We start from the raw sequence: 13364 nt of genomic DNA on the forward strand, positions 1-13364 counted from the left end.
GGATGTCGGGGTCCTTTTTTGTCTAGTCTGCCCCTTGTCACCTCTCATCTAGATAGCCATTAAACTAATAGTTTGTTCAGGGTTTATGTAAATATAATAGTATAAATGTATATAACTAGTTAATTACCTGTCCGGAGCATAGCAGGACCTGCGGGTCACGTGATCAGGTAAAACTCTATGGTTTTTGCTTCAGAACCTTTGGAGGTCCCTGTGATGTATTGCGCCCACCATGCTTTGTGACAGTGAGTGACAGATATTCAGACCAATCAGAACAACCCCGCCCCTGCCCATATAAGGGAGCGGCGGCCATGATTCTCTCTCTTGTTCCCGGGCTGTCAAACGAGCAGGATCTGCGCAGCTGTCTATCGCAGTGAGTTAGGCCCGAGCCTTGCGGCAACGGCTGATCTATTCAGAATCATGAGTGTATCAATCCCTAAGCACTCTGCAGGATCACCGGACCTTATCTATCCCCTAAATCCGGACGGATCTTCACAAATTACCCTAAATTCAGAGACTTGTATTGCTAGTCAAGGTCCGCAACAACTGTCAGTCACTGAACTATATAGAGACTGTTTGCATGAGACTGTTATTGTGCATTGGATGTACAGCAAACCTTTCAGTAAAGTTTATCCAAGTTCAAGTACCTTGTGGACCTTCAGTCATTTTACGCATGCACCTATCGTTACTGGGAAGGGCGGCGATAGGCCGGAGAATTACCTCAGCATACTAGCCCTCAGCCTGGCGTCACGAACTATAGGGTTAACCTTAACCCCTCATCTACCTAAACAACACCCCAACTACCATACACCCCCCCAAGGGCTACCACAGTATAAACACTTTTTTACCACATTGCTATAATATATTAACTCTATACACAACATAAGAGGGTGATGAGAGTCCTGAGAAGTGTGGGGCCAGGTGACTGGGACTGAGTCCACCTGAAAGGACCAAACAGTATACAGAAGGGCTACTTCTGTACTGGGCCACCACAATTGGTTATAGCTATATATGGTCTTAATGTGGAGGAATTGTTTGGCTCTTGTATAGGGCTATTATTTAGTATGTGCTGTACTGTATTATTCAGACATACGCTGTTATATAAACAAATCCGTTTTTATGAGAGGGTTAATTATTAAGGGCGGGGCTGATGTATAGGTACAGATCTCATTATAAAGTAATATCCAGGGCGAGTGTCCCGATGAGGGAATGTATCTAAGCAGGTCGTAGGGCGTGGATAGCAAAACAAATGTCTACCTGTCCCTGATTTTTTTTTTTTTTTTTTACATCCTTACAATAGCCCTGGCAATAAGTGGGGGTCTCAGAACCCAGACCCCCACTGATCAAAAATGTCTCATGTATCACTGACAAGTCAAGGGGGTCTGTAAAAAGGATAAGGATAGCTGAGGCTTACCTAATGGTGGTTGTAATCTATGGGGGAAATTGATCAAAACCTGTCCAGAGGAAAAGTTGCCCAGTTGCCCATAGCAACCAATCAGATCGCTTCTTTCATTTTGCAGAGGCCTTGTTAAAAATGAAAGAAGCGATCTGATTGGTTGCTATGGGCAACTTTTCCTTTGGCAGGTTTTGATAAATCTCCCCCTATGGGTCTATACCAGTGTTTCCTAATCAGTGTGCCTTCAGCTGTTGCAAAACTACAACTCCCAGCATGCCCGGACAGCCTTCGGCTGTCCGGGCATGCTGGGAGTTGTAGTTTTGCAACAGCAGGGGGGACTCTGGTTGGGAAACACTGGTCTGTGCGATATTTGCTTTATTCTCTGGATGTTATGTCTGTCATCTGCTCATCTTAGTTTGTACTATGAGGAGGGGGCTGGGTTGCAGTCCTATGTAAATAAGATAGACACAACCATCGGATTTGCAAAAACAGCAACAGATGGACCGAAACACAGAAAAAAATGTATTTACTTCTCAGGGGAGAGAATCTGCTGATGCATAGAAGTAGACGGGATGCAAATATATTTTACGAGGTGCAAAATGATATTCTCAAAATGCTGAAAAACACGACGGCGGAGATAAGAGTTAATATGTCTTCGGAGTGAGTCACCTTTATCCTTAGATTCCTTTCCAGGGAGTAGGTTGACATATTTCTCATCTCAACATTAGAGCATAATCTGGCGGCGGGCCTAGAACTTTTCCAAAATAGTTGATAAATACCTAAATAATTCTGTCCTTTACGATTTTTATATAACAATATGTTTTAATAGCCTTGAAAAATTATAAGGAATTATCGCAAGACCCTAACGTATCCCCTATCCACAGGTTACGGGATGATTAGCCGTTTGGTGGGGATCTACCTGGTCCCCCATAGATCCCGAGAGAAAACGACAAACAACACCCGAATGAATAGAGCGTCAGTCTAAAGGATAGGGGCCGCTTGGGCGGCCGTGGTCGTGACATCACTCCCTGCCCCCCTCCGTTTATTTCTACGGGAGGGGGGGCGTGACGGCTGTGGTTGTTCGTCACACCCCCTCCCATAGACATGAGTGGAGGGGCGGTGGTGTGACTTTATGACCCCGGCTGCCCGAACCCAGCGTTCTGAACAATAAATGTTCAGGCCGCCGGGGTGCTGCCGGAAGATCGCGGGGTCCTTCGGATAGGGGATAATATGTCCAGGGGCAGAGTACCCCTTTAATTCTCTATGGGGCTTCCGAACATTGCCAAGCACTGAATGCAGCGGTGTCTTAGGCTAGGTTCACATCACGATTTAACCATCCGATTATCGGACCATAAAATCGGACGAAGTCGGATTGCAAAAAATCGTATACAATCGTATGTAAAAATTTCTTTGCTATCAGATTTTAAAATCCTATCCAAAAATTGTACAGATGAAAATTCCATCCAATTTTCAATAAAAATCTGATCCTTTTTTTTAAATTAATATGTACGGTATGCCAATGGCAATAAAGTTTTATATATTTGAAGTGTATCTGTTTTGAAGGCTACTGCACATGCGTACAAAACAATTGTGTGCGATTAATCTGATAGAATCGCACAGTCACACGATTCCATGCGATTTACATAGACATCAATAATAATAAAAATGGGAGACTATTTCGATTTTGAATCTGGACGAAAGGTCAACCACGATTTTACCTCCGATCTTAAATCGTGCAAAATCGGATGCGGATCAAAACTGATGCATTTTTTGTCTATCATGAATTAATGGAAGTCAATGGATACGACTTGGCGTGCAGATTTGTACGATTTCAAAGTTAAAAATCGTGAGAAGAAGGAGGATGGTAAAATGGTGATGTGAATGCATCCTAAAGGGTTTGCCGACTTCTACTGAATAAAAATATATGGGTGTCATTAGAATGAAGACCCTTTACAGACCAACTTCAATGGCTGCTGTGTAATATACACTAGGGATCGGCCGATTATCGGTATGGCCGATATTATCGGCCGATAATCACGATTTTGGGCATTATCGGTATCGGCAATTAACTTGCCGATAAGCCGATAATGCCCCGCCCCCACCGCGTCGCACCCCCAACGTAGTGCTGGGCGGTATACCGGTATGGATTTTGGCCCATACCGCTATACCGGTCGGGCCCCTCCCAATAAAAAAATTTTAACTTACCCGTAATGGGGGTGGTCCGGGCCATCCATCGTTCCTGTAGTGTCCGGGGGCGTTCCGGGTGGAGGGTGAACCGGTCCAGGCTGTCCTTCTTCTCCGGCGGTCATCTTCTCCACTCTGGGCAGGCTCCGGCCTAGTAGCTGCATAGACGCCACTACGCCGTGACGTCAGGTGCGTCACTGCGCAGCTGCGTCTATGCAGGCCGGAGCCTGCCCGGAGTGGAGAAGATGACCGCCGGAGAAGAAGGACAGCCAGGACCGGTTCACCCTTCACCCGGAACGCCCCCGGACACTACAGGAAGGATGGATGGCCCGGACCACCCTGACAGGTAGGGGGAGAGAAGCGGGTGGCGGCAGCGGTCTATGGCACTGCAAAAGCCACTGCAGTGCATTGATTTAAAGCGCCCGCTTTAAATCAATGATCTGCAGCGGTGTCGCGGGGGGTTAAATAGCCGATAACTTATACCGGAATATCGGTATAAGTTATCGGCTATCTGCCCTAACCTCCACCGATTATCGACCCTAAAAAAACGATATCGGTCGATCCCTAATGTACACTCACTGGCCACTTTGAGGTACACCTTGCTAGTACTGGGTTCAGATGGAACAAACTGTTCCGAACGCTGGAGCCAGCAGCTCGTGACGCCATAGCCCCGCCCCCACAATGCGTCACGCCCCCTCCCATAGACTTGCATTGAGGGAGTGGGGCTATGATGTCATGAGGGGCCAGGGCTAGGACGTCACGAGCTCCCGACTGCAGCTCCAGCGTTCGGAACAGTTTGTTCCAAACGCTGAGCAGCGGAGTACCCCTTTAAGTGTACGTTCACACGTACAGGCTCCTAAACAGATTTGATGCGCAGGATATGTAACTGGTGATTAGAAGCTGCGCTCAGTCATTTAGTTTACATTGAAATCTGCAGCAGAAAATCTTGAGCATCAAATCTGCGTACGTGTGAACAGAACACCATTTTTGTAGCCAGTCTTTGGACCTTTCCTGTTTTATCAATCTCTTTGTAGGTGATGTGAAATTCTTGGCTTGGACCAGACACCTTTTTGTAGCACAAGGTGTGCCTATACAAGGACAGTAAAGATATTTATGTTCTGGATGATCAGTGTATATGCACTATATAACTGTCCAATTGACGGGCAATTTGTAGAGCATGGTCTTTTTTCTTTTTAGACGTAACTAGTCAATACAGTCTGGGATACACACCTTGATTAAACACGTTTAAAAAGGGACTTTGGAGTCCTAAAACCCCTAATCCAAGTTTACAACTACACAGATAAAGAGGTCTTCATTGTTTTACTTTTTTTTTTTCCTAAGACAGCTCAGAGGTCATGTTATGCTGGACTCTAGACTGCAATACACACTTTTAAAAAGGGACAGAATAGCAAAAAAAAAAATAAATATATATATATATATATTATTTTTGAAAAACCCAGAGACATTACGCCAAAACTGATATCTCATTCAGGATAAATTATTAGATGAGCGGGGGTCTGACTCGTGGCTACCAAGCCGTAGGGCTTGTGTAAACACTGCAACATCTTTAAAAGGGAAACTCACTTCGATCAAAGCTTTTGACATTTCAAAAGCTTTGATCATTCATGGTCTCAGTGCTGGGACCCCCACTCATCAGGAGAACGAGCAGGGAGCAGTGCATTACTTTTAGAGATGAGCGAATTTACAGCGATTCGATTTGTCACGAACTTCTCGGCTCGGCAGTTGATGACTTTATCCTGAATAAATTAGTTCAGCTTTCAGGTGCTCCGGTGGCTGGAGACTCTTTCCTAGGACTGTATCCACCTTTTCCAGCCACCGGAGCACCTGAAATCTGGAACTAATTTATGCAGGATAAAGTCATGAACTGCCGAGCCGAGAAGTTTGTGACTAATCACTAACTTCGCTCATCTCTAATTACTTTTAAGACTTCAAATGCTGCAGCGAGACAAAGATCGCTGAGAGACAGAAGAACGAGCATGAAGTAGCAGGTTTAGTACCTGAGACCCCGACTGATCCAAACTTTTGACACTTAAACAGAAACATGTAGATGGCTAAATTGGCTTCCTATAAAATGGTTGTCATTGTGTGTGTATGGGATAAATTGTCAGACACTTTATAACATGGAGAGCGATATGTACATGTCTACCGCTTAGTTCCACGGACAGTAAAGACACCGCACTACAATTCTTTTAAATGACAAAAATATATATTTATATATTTCTTTGTACAAGGGGTGAGACGGGTTTATTTACAAGACATCTTTAACATTTTCATCACTGTGCTGTGCTTGGTTTTTTCTTTTCACTTGTCTTCGAACGGCTTTGAAATTTGATGGACTGGGCTGGGGGAAAGGGATAGGAACCAGTTTGTTGTTGGATAGTCCTTGTGTTGGGGTGCAGGGAGGACCATTAGGAGAGGAGGTAGGGCTCCCTGCACTGCTTACTGAGGAGTAGCCGGAACTGTTCTCTAACCCAATCTTCACAGGAGGGATAGTGAGGTTTGGTTTGGTTGTTGGCAGTGCTTGGTCGTTGGTTGTGTCCTCATCGCTGGAGTCCTGGCAGTGCGTGTGTTCTGCATGGATGAGGGAGAGGTCCAGAATTCCACTGGGTGCAGTGACTACGGGATAGAAAGAAATAGATTATTAGATACACTAGAAGCATTTTGGTGCCTCGACCAGACCCCACCACAAGCGCCTGCCTCTGCCTTTCCCCTGCCCACTCCGGCGATTCAGCCATAATGCCTATCCCTGCAACTGGTACTCAACCCCTACAGCCTAATTCATTTCGGTTCCTCCAATTCCTGTCTAAATTCTCCTGCCAGTGGTTGAGGATTCAGATTCTTCTGCCCCTATCGGCTCAGCGCCCTAAGGCAGCTGCCTTAACTGCCTTATTGTAGCACCGGCCCTGTATAACCCCAAGGTTTGCAACTCTACCATCAAGAGCAATGGTCTCCAAACTGTGGCCTTCCATATGTTGCAAAACTACAACTCTCAGCATGTCCGGACAGCCGTTGGTTGTCCGGGCATGCAGAAAGTTGTAGTTTTGCAACATCTGGATGACCACAGATTGAAGACTTCTGGCTGTCAGAATGTATTACTGTAATCCCACTGTGAACAAATTGTGACTGAGCAAGATAAACATGGTGGAGCTGTATTAGTGATCTCCATGAATCTATAACATAAAAAATCTGCAGGCGTCATAGCAGATTGATATATAGTTTTATAGGAAAAGTCCAGGATAACTTATTTATTCACGTGAATCGCTGCTCATTCTGGGATAAGTAGTCAGGTGGGTGGTCGGTCCCATTCAGTGACTGACTGCTATCCGTGGTGTATAAGTGTCAATCAATGAAAAGGACCACCCACATGATCACTTGGCCCAAAAGGATTTTATCCTGAAGCTTTCCAACAAAACTATATCAGCTCCTCCTGCTCCATAACACGATGCCTGTAGATCGGACTGTATTTTCAACATGACAGGTCGCGATTAACAGTTATCAACTATCCACAGGAAAGTTGCCGGCTAGCTCAGTCGGGCTGTTCGGGATAGCCGCGGCAAAATCGCGGCATCCCGAACAGCTTACAGGACAGCGGGAGGGCCCCTACCTGCCTCCTCGCTGTCCGATCGCCGAATGACTGCTCAGTGCCTGAGATCCAGTCATGAGCAGTCATCCGGCAGAATCATCGATCACTGGTTTCTTATGAGAAACCAGTGATCAATGATGATGATCAGTGTGTGCAGTGTTATAGGTCCCTATGGGACCTATAACACTGCAAAAAAAAAAGTGAAAAAAAAAAAAAAAGTGAAGATCATTTAACTCCTCCCCTATTAAAAGTTTGAATCACCCCCCTTTTCCAATAAAAAAAAAAAAAAAAAAACAGTGTAAATAAAAATAAACATATATATGTCCGAATTATAAAAATATATCATTAATTAAACCGCTCGGTCAATGGCGTGCGCGCAAAAAAATTCCAAAGTCCAAAATAGTGCATTTTTGGTCACTTTTTATATCATTTAAGTCCTATCAATAAGTCCTATCAATGCAAAAATGGTACCGTTAAAAACTTCAGATCACGGCGCAAAAAATAAGCCCTCATTCCGCCCCATACACGGAAAAATAAAAAAGTTATAGGGGTCAGAAGATGACAATTTTAAACGTATTCATTTTCCCGCATGTAGTTATGATTTTTCCCAGAAGTCCGACAAAATCAAACCTATATAAGTAGGGGATCATTTTAATCGTATGGACCTACAGAATACATATCAGGTGTCATTTTTACCGAAAAATGTACTACGTAGAAACAGAAGCCCCCAAAAGTTACAAAACAGTGTTTTTTTTTCAATTTTGTCGCACAATGATTTTTTTTTCCGTTTCACCGTAGATATTTGGGCAAAATGACTGACGTCATTACAAAGAAGAATTGGTGGCGCCAAAAATAAGCCATCATATGGATTTTTAGGTGCAAAATTGAAAGAGTTATGATTTTTTAAAGGCAAGGAGCAAAAAACGAAAATGCAAAAACGGAAAAACCCCCGGTCCTTAAGGGGTTAAAAGTAGGGAAAACACTTTTAAAGGGTGTGCATATTATTGCACCAATAAGTCTAAAACAACAACAAAGCAACTTTGCAAAAAGTGCATTATAAATATCCCACCATTTTTGCATACGGCCCATGATGCAGATCTTGCTTGCCAAGTTTAGAGAGTACCTGTCAAACCATATTTTCTAAACTAATTCAGATTATATTCCCCTAACTACTTCTGTGAGATGTGCTATTATAATACATTTTGTCTATATTATTCATATCCATGATTCAGGTTTTCTATTATAAAATGTATTTATTATTCATTAATATCCTTTTTTATTGCCATCTTCTATTTTACATCATTGCTAAAAAGTTTTCTCTCTCCCTTTCTTTTTTTCTCCTCCCTTTTCTTCTATTTTCTACTATCCTTTGAGGACTGGTTATATATAATTCATTATATACGCACCCTCCATACTTCTAACACCCCTCCAGCTCTGTATCATACCTTTCCCCTCGCTCACATTGTGTGAGCTCCCGGCAGGAGAAAGTGGGCGTTCCCCAGCAGGCGTGACATTACTGAAGCCTGCGAGAGCTGTGCATCATCATGCCCCGCACGCACTTCCTGAGTTTGGTCACCTGCCAGGCCAGGAGGAGACCAAACTAACTTACTTTAGCAGGGAACAGAACAGAGCCACCTAGTGGCCATTTTTTTTCAATCCCATTAAGGGTACGTTCTCACATACAGGATCCTGCGGAGATTTGAGGCACAGGATTTGTACCTGCAGATTAGAAGCTGTGCTCAGTCATTTAGTTTACATTGAAATCTGCAGCAGAAAATCCTGTGCATAAAATCTGCGTACGTGTGAACGTACCCTAAAGACATAATGGTTCAGAATTGTAAGTGTCTTATAATTACATACAGTTTGGTGACAGCTACTCTTTAATGATAGCAGTCTAGCCATTCATTAAGTTAGCGAATTTACAGTAAATTCGATTCATCACAAACTTCTCGGCTCGGCAGTTGATGACTTGCATAAATTAGTTCAGCTTTCAGGTGCTCCCGTGGGCTGGAAAAGGTGGATACAGTCCTAGGAGACTCTTTCCTAGGACTGTATCCACCTTTTCCAGCCCACCGGAGCACCGGAAAGCTGAACTAATCTATGCAGGATAAGTCATCAACTGCCGAGCCGAGAAGTTCGTGACGAATCAAATTTACTGTAAATTCGCTCATCTCTATTAGCAATGTACTAACTAAAGCTTGTAAGAACTCCCCTTTATCTTGCGTATATTTGATGTACAGGATTTGAAGCTGTAGATTTGAAACAGTGTTCAGTCAATTAGTTTACATATAAACCTGCAGGATAAAATCTGCAGCTTCACATCCTGTGCATCAAATATGCGCAGTATACTGTATGTGTGAATACACCTATATGGTCTATTCATACGTACAGTATTCTGGGCAGATTTGAAGCGCAGGATTTTCTGCTGCAGATCTCAATGTAAACTGAACACAGCTTGAAATCCTGCGCATCAAATCTGCGCTAAATACTGTACGTGTGAATAGACCCTTAAAGTATATAACTAAAAAAAAAGCATGTCACAGGCCAACAAGGAGAAAAAGAATAAAAGAAAACACTTACCATCCCCTTCCCGTTCTCCTTCGCTCTCCCGGTCACCTTCATAGCCTGAACAAGACGTATCGAGACTCCAGTCCAAGAAGTTCCCGAGTAGCGTTTCCTCCTGATTGGACAGCTCAGCAGTGGGAGTGGTCACGAAGCTGCCCCGATCTTCTTGTAAACTATCTTCCCTGCGCCTGTGAAATCAGATTTGCTATTAGACTTCACCACTATCACTGTAGAATAAAACTAAAAAGGGAATTAAAGGCAAAAAGCAGAAAAAACGAGAGACTGTATGCCCCCAAGGTTTGCAACGTTACCATCTAGTGCAGTGGTCTCCAAACTGTGGCCCTCCAGATGTTGCAAAACTACAACTCCCAGCATGCCCGGACAGGCGTTGGCTGTCCAGGCATGCTGAGAGTTGTAGTTTTGCAACATCTGGAGGGCCACAGTTTGGAGACTTCTGATCTAGAACAATGCTGACAAAAAAGCACTGTAAGGGTAGGGCGCATACATGGCATATTTCAAACTGCGCAAAATCCTCCAGGCAGCGGTAAACAAGCTACAGATGCGGTATGAGCTTCTTGTGTTTAGTAAGGTTTGGAGGTGGGCCCACATAACTGCCTTCAAACCTTAAAGGGGTACTCCGGTGGAAAACTCTTTTTTTTTTCAAAATGAACTGGTGAAAGTTAAACAGATTTGTAAATTACTTCTATTAAAAAAAATATCTTTACCCTTCCAGTACTTTTTAGCAGCTGTATGCTACAGAGGAAATTCTTTTCTTTTTGGTCTTGTCCTCATTGCTCTCTGCTGACACCTCTGTCCATGTCGGGAACTGTCCAGAGCAGCATAGGTTTGCTATGGGGATTTTCTCCTGCTCTGGACAGTTCCTAATATGGATATCAGGTGTCAGCAGAGAGCACTGTGGACAAGACCGAACATAAATCCCTCTGTAGCATAGAGCTGCTAAAAAGTACTGGAAGGGTAAAGATTTTTTAGTAGAAGTAATTTACAAATCTGTTTAACTTTCTGGCACCAGGTGATTTAAAAAAATAAATAAATAAATAAATAAATAAATAAATAAATGAAAAAGTTTTCCCCTAGAGTACCCCTTTAATGCACACACGGCTGTGAAGCCCTGTGTGTCTGCTCGGATTTCCCACAACATTAAATACACTGCATATGCGCTGTGTGTGACTTTAACCAAAAACATGTTATCCATCTATATAGGGCTATTTTTAACATCGATTTTCTCCAACTTTCATTCTAATATTTATGACCTCAGACACCCCAATTCGATATCTGAAGATGTGGTCCAAGGTACATGTCTATGGCAGTGCGATACTGCAATTAAGCTCCTGTGAAGTGAATGGGACCGAACTGCAATACATATACTACGTGTGGAGGGAACCAGGTAGGTTTTTCCTTAAATTGGCACACACAAATTTTTTTTTGCTATTTCACTCCTTATGGTAAATAAAAAATATTTCTAATATACTTTATTTAAAAAAAATGAAGTTTTCTATGTTTTATTTGTGCTTAAGCTCCAGAGCACATTTTCCCCCCCCATCTTATACACAGACTTAGGACCAAAGTCCAAACACAGGAAGTGCAGCCTGGAGTGCTGAGGGGGTGTGTCCAACCAACAGCATATGGCAGTTAAGTGTGAGAGGAGCTATGATTGGATGAGGCTGGACACACCCCCCTCAGCACTCCAGGCTGCACTTCCTGTGTTTGGACTTTGGTCCTAAGTCTGTGCATAAGATGGGGGAAAATGTGCTCTTGAGCTTTTTTAAGCACAAATAAAACATAGAAAACTTTTTTTTTTTAACAAAGTATATTAGAAATAATTTTTTTTTTTCCATAAGGAGTGCAATAGCAAAACATTTTTTAATGAGGGTTATCCTTTAAAAGGTTGCTTATGACTTGATGGACAGGAAGCAGTTATTTACCTTTTTGTTTTGTTCCCAGCAGGTGAGCACAGGAAGGGATGGACGTCTTCGACACAAGGAGAAGATGCGGGGCTTTCTGTATCCTGGAGGGACACCCCGAGCAAGGTACACAGCTGGCTGTAGTCCATCACCTGCTGACAAAGGCAATCAGATTGTTATCTGAGCCAAGCACCCACTCCTAGAAGAGTGACCAGCAGCCAGTGATCCAACACCTGCTAAACACAGAGCCTGTCAGCTGGGCCACCGTACACAGGGCAACAACTTTCTACAATTGTCCAGTACAAGGGTATAGCTCATATGCTTGTTCTCAAGGGGTCTGCACAGCCAATATGGTTTTTCTATGTATCCAAAATTAAGAAACACACATGAATTGATCTGTTCAACTAGTAAATCTGCTTAATGCATGGAGATTTATTGCAGCGGTCGTACTCTGCGATCAGCCATTGGGATCACTGGTTAACTCCTGTGCATTACTCAAAACACCCCCTTTATCCAGCTTATAGTTTGAATGAATAAGGCTGCATTCACACCACGTTTTTGCTATACAGTTCCCGTATACGTTTTCAATGTGAAAACCGTACGGCACCGTATTGAAAACCGTATGCATTGACTCTCCATTGGAAACCGTATCCCAAGAGATGCATCAGGTTGTGTCCGTTTTGCATCCTGTAAGGTTTTGTCTGGGTTTTTTTTGCCCGTATGTGTGTACGGTTCCATCCGGTTTTCACCATACGTTTTTTGACTTTGCACAGTTTTTTTTTCTTGGAATTTCAATCAAACAAGTGAAACTTTATTCAAAATGGAGTGAAAAGTTAAAAACGTATACATTTTTTTCTTAAAATAAGGATGCAATATATACAGGTTGAAATTTGTACACCCGTTTTGATACAGTTTAGTCCGGTTTTGAGGAATCAGTTTTTCATCAAAAACCTGATACGGGAACTGTATTGCAAAAACGTGGTGTGAATGCACCCTTAGCCCTGCCATATTTACCCTCTTGTAAAGTTATTCCCTATACATAGGATGGGAGATAACTATCGTGGGGAAGGGGGTCCGACTGATGGGCCCCCCACCTATGATCTGAGTGAGGACCCCAGGTCCTATTTTAGAATGGAGTGGAGGGTCATGCATGCACGCCGCCATTCTTTTCATGTGAGCTGACAGATATAGCCAAGTACAGCAATCACCTTTTTCTGTGGGTTCCACAGAGAATGAATGGCACGCACGTGCAACCCACTCCTCAATTCTACTGGTGGACAAGGGGCACAGTCTCGAGATCGTAGAGGGGTTTGATCGCTTATTCTTGAGAATGAGGACCTGAGTCTCCCATGACAAAGGAGCAGTGGGCCCCGCACATGCTCCATTCATTCTGTATAGGAGCCGGAGAGGGGATAACTTTACAAGATGGGAAAACCCATTCAAAGAATGTGCATATTATTGCAGCAATATCTGCAAAAAACAACATAATAGCAACTTTGCAAAAAAGCCCATTATAAAATACATTTCCCACCATTTATGTATACAGCGCCAATGCAGACCTCTGTTTCCATGGCTACAGACTGCAAACACACTATGTAGTCTGATTCTGCAGTCATGCGTTACTCCCTTTTATATATTTTTTCTATTGTCGGAAGGGTAGCCTTAAAAGGGGTACTCTATGCTAGACATCTTATCC

At 43.2% G+C, this 13364-nt stretch overlaps 2 protein-coding genes across 7 annotated transcripts in view; both read right to left on the reverse strand.

The window, feature by feature from the left end:
* The window catches only part of ABCA3 (ATP binding cassette subfamily A member 3), a 96388-nt gene extending 94935 nt beyond the window's left edge, over nt 1–1453 (reverse strand). Inside the window, exon 1 of the mRNA XM_056533608.1 lies at nt 1412–1453. The gene's annotated coding sequence lies outside the window, so the exon portion shown is untranslated. The remainder of the gene's footprint in view (nt 1–1411) is intronic.
* A 4349-nt stretch (nt 1454–5802) lies between these two features.
* CCNF (cyclin F) overlaps nt 5803–13364 on the reverse strand; it is a 29731-nt gene continuing 22169 nt past the window's right edge. For 3 of the 6 annotated variants that reach the window (XM_056533616.1, XM_056533612.1, XM_056533617.1), the window contains exons 15-17: nt 11690–11823; nt 9762–9934; nt 5803–6214 (exon numbers count right to left, since the gene is read on the reverse strand). In XM_056533616.1, coding sequence (XP_056389591.1) covers nt 5847–6214; nt 9762–9934; nt 11690–11823 — 675 coding nt within the window. In that variant the 3' untranslated portion in view covers nt 5803–5846. The remainder of the gene's footprint in view (nt 6215–9761; nt 9935–11689; nt 11824–13364) is intronic. The other 3 variants (XM_056533613.1, XM_056533614.1, XM_056533615.1) reach the window with 3 other exon arrangements.

The sequence above is a fragment of the Hyla sarda genome, chromosome 8 (assembly GCF_029499605.1).
Source record: "Hyla sarda isolate aHylSar1 chromosome 8, aHylSar1.hap1, whole genome shotgun sequence".
NCBI classification, from domain to species: Eukaryota; Metazoa; Chordata; class Amphibia; order Anura; family Hylidae; genus Hyla; species Hyla sarda.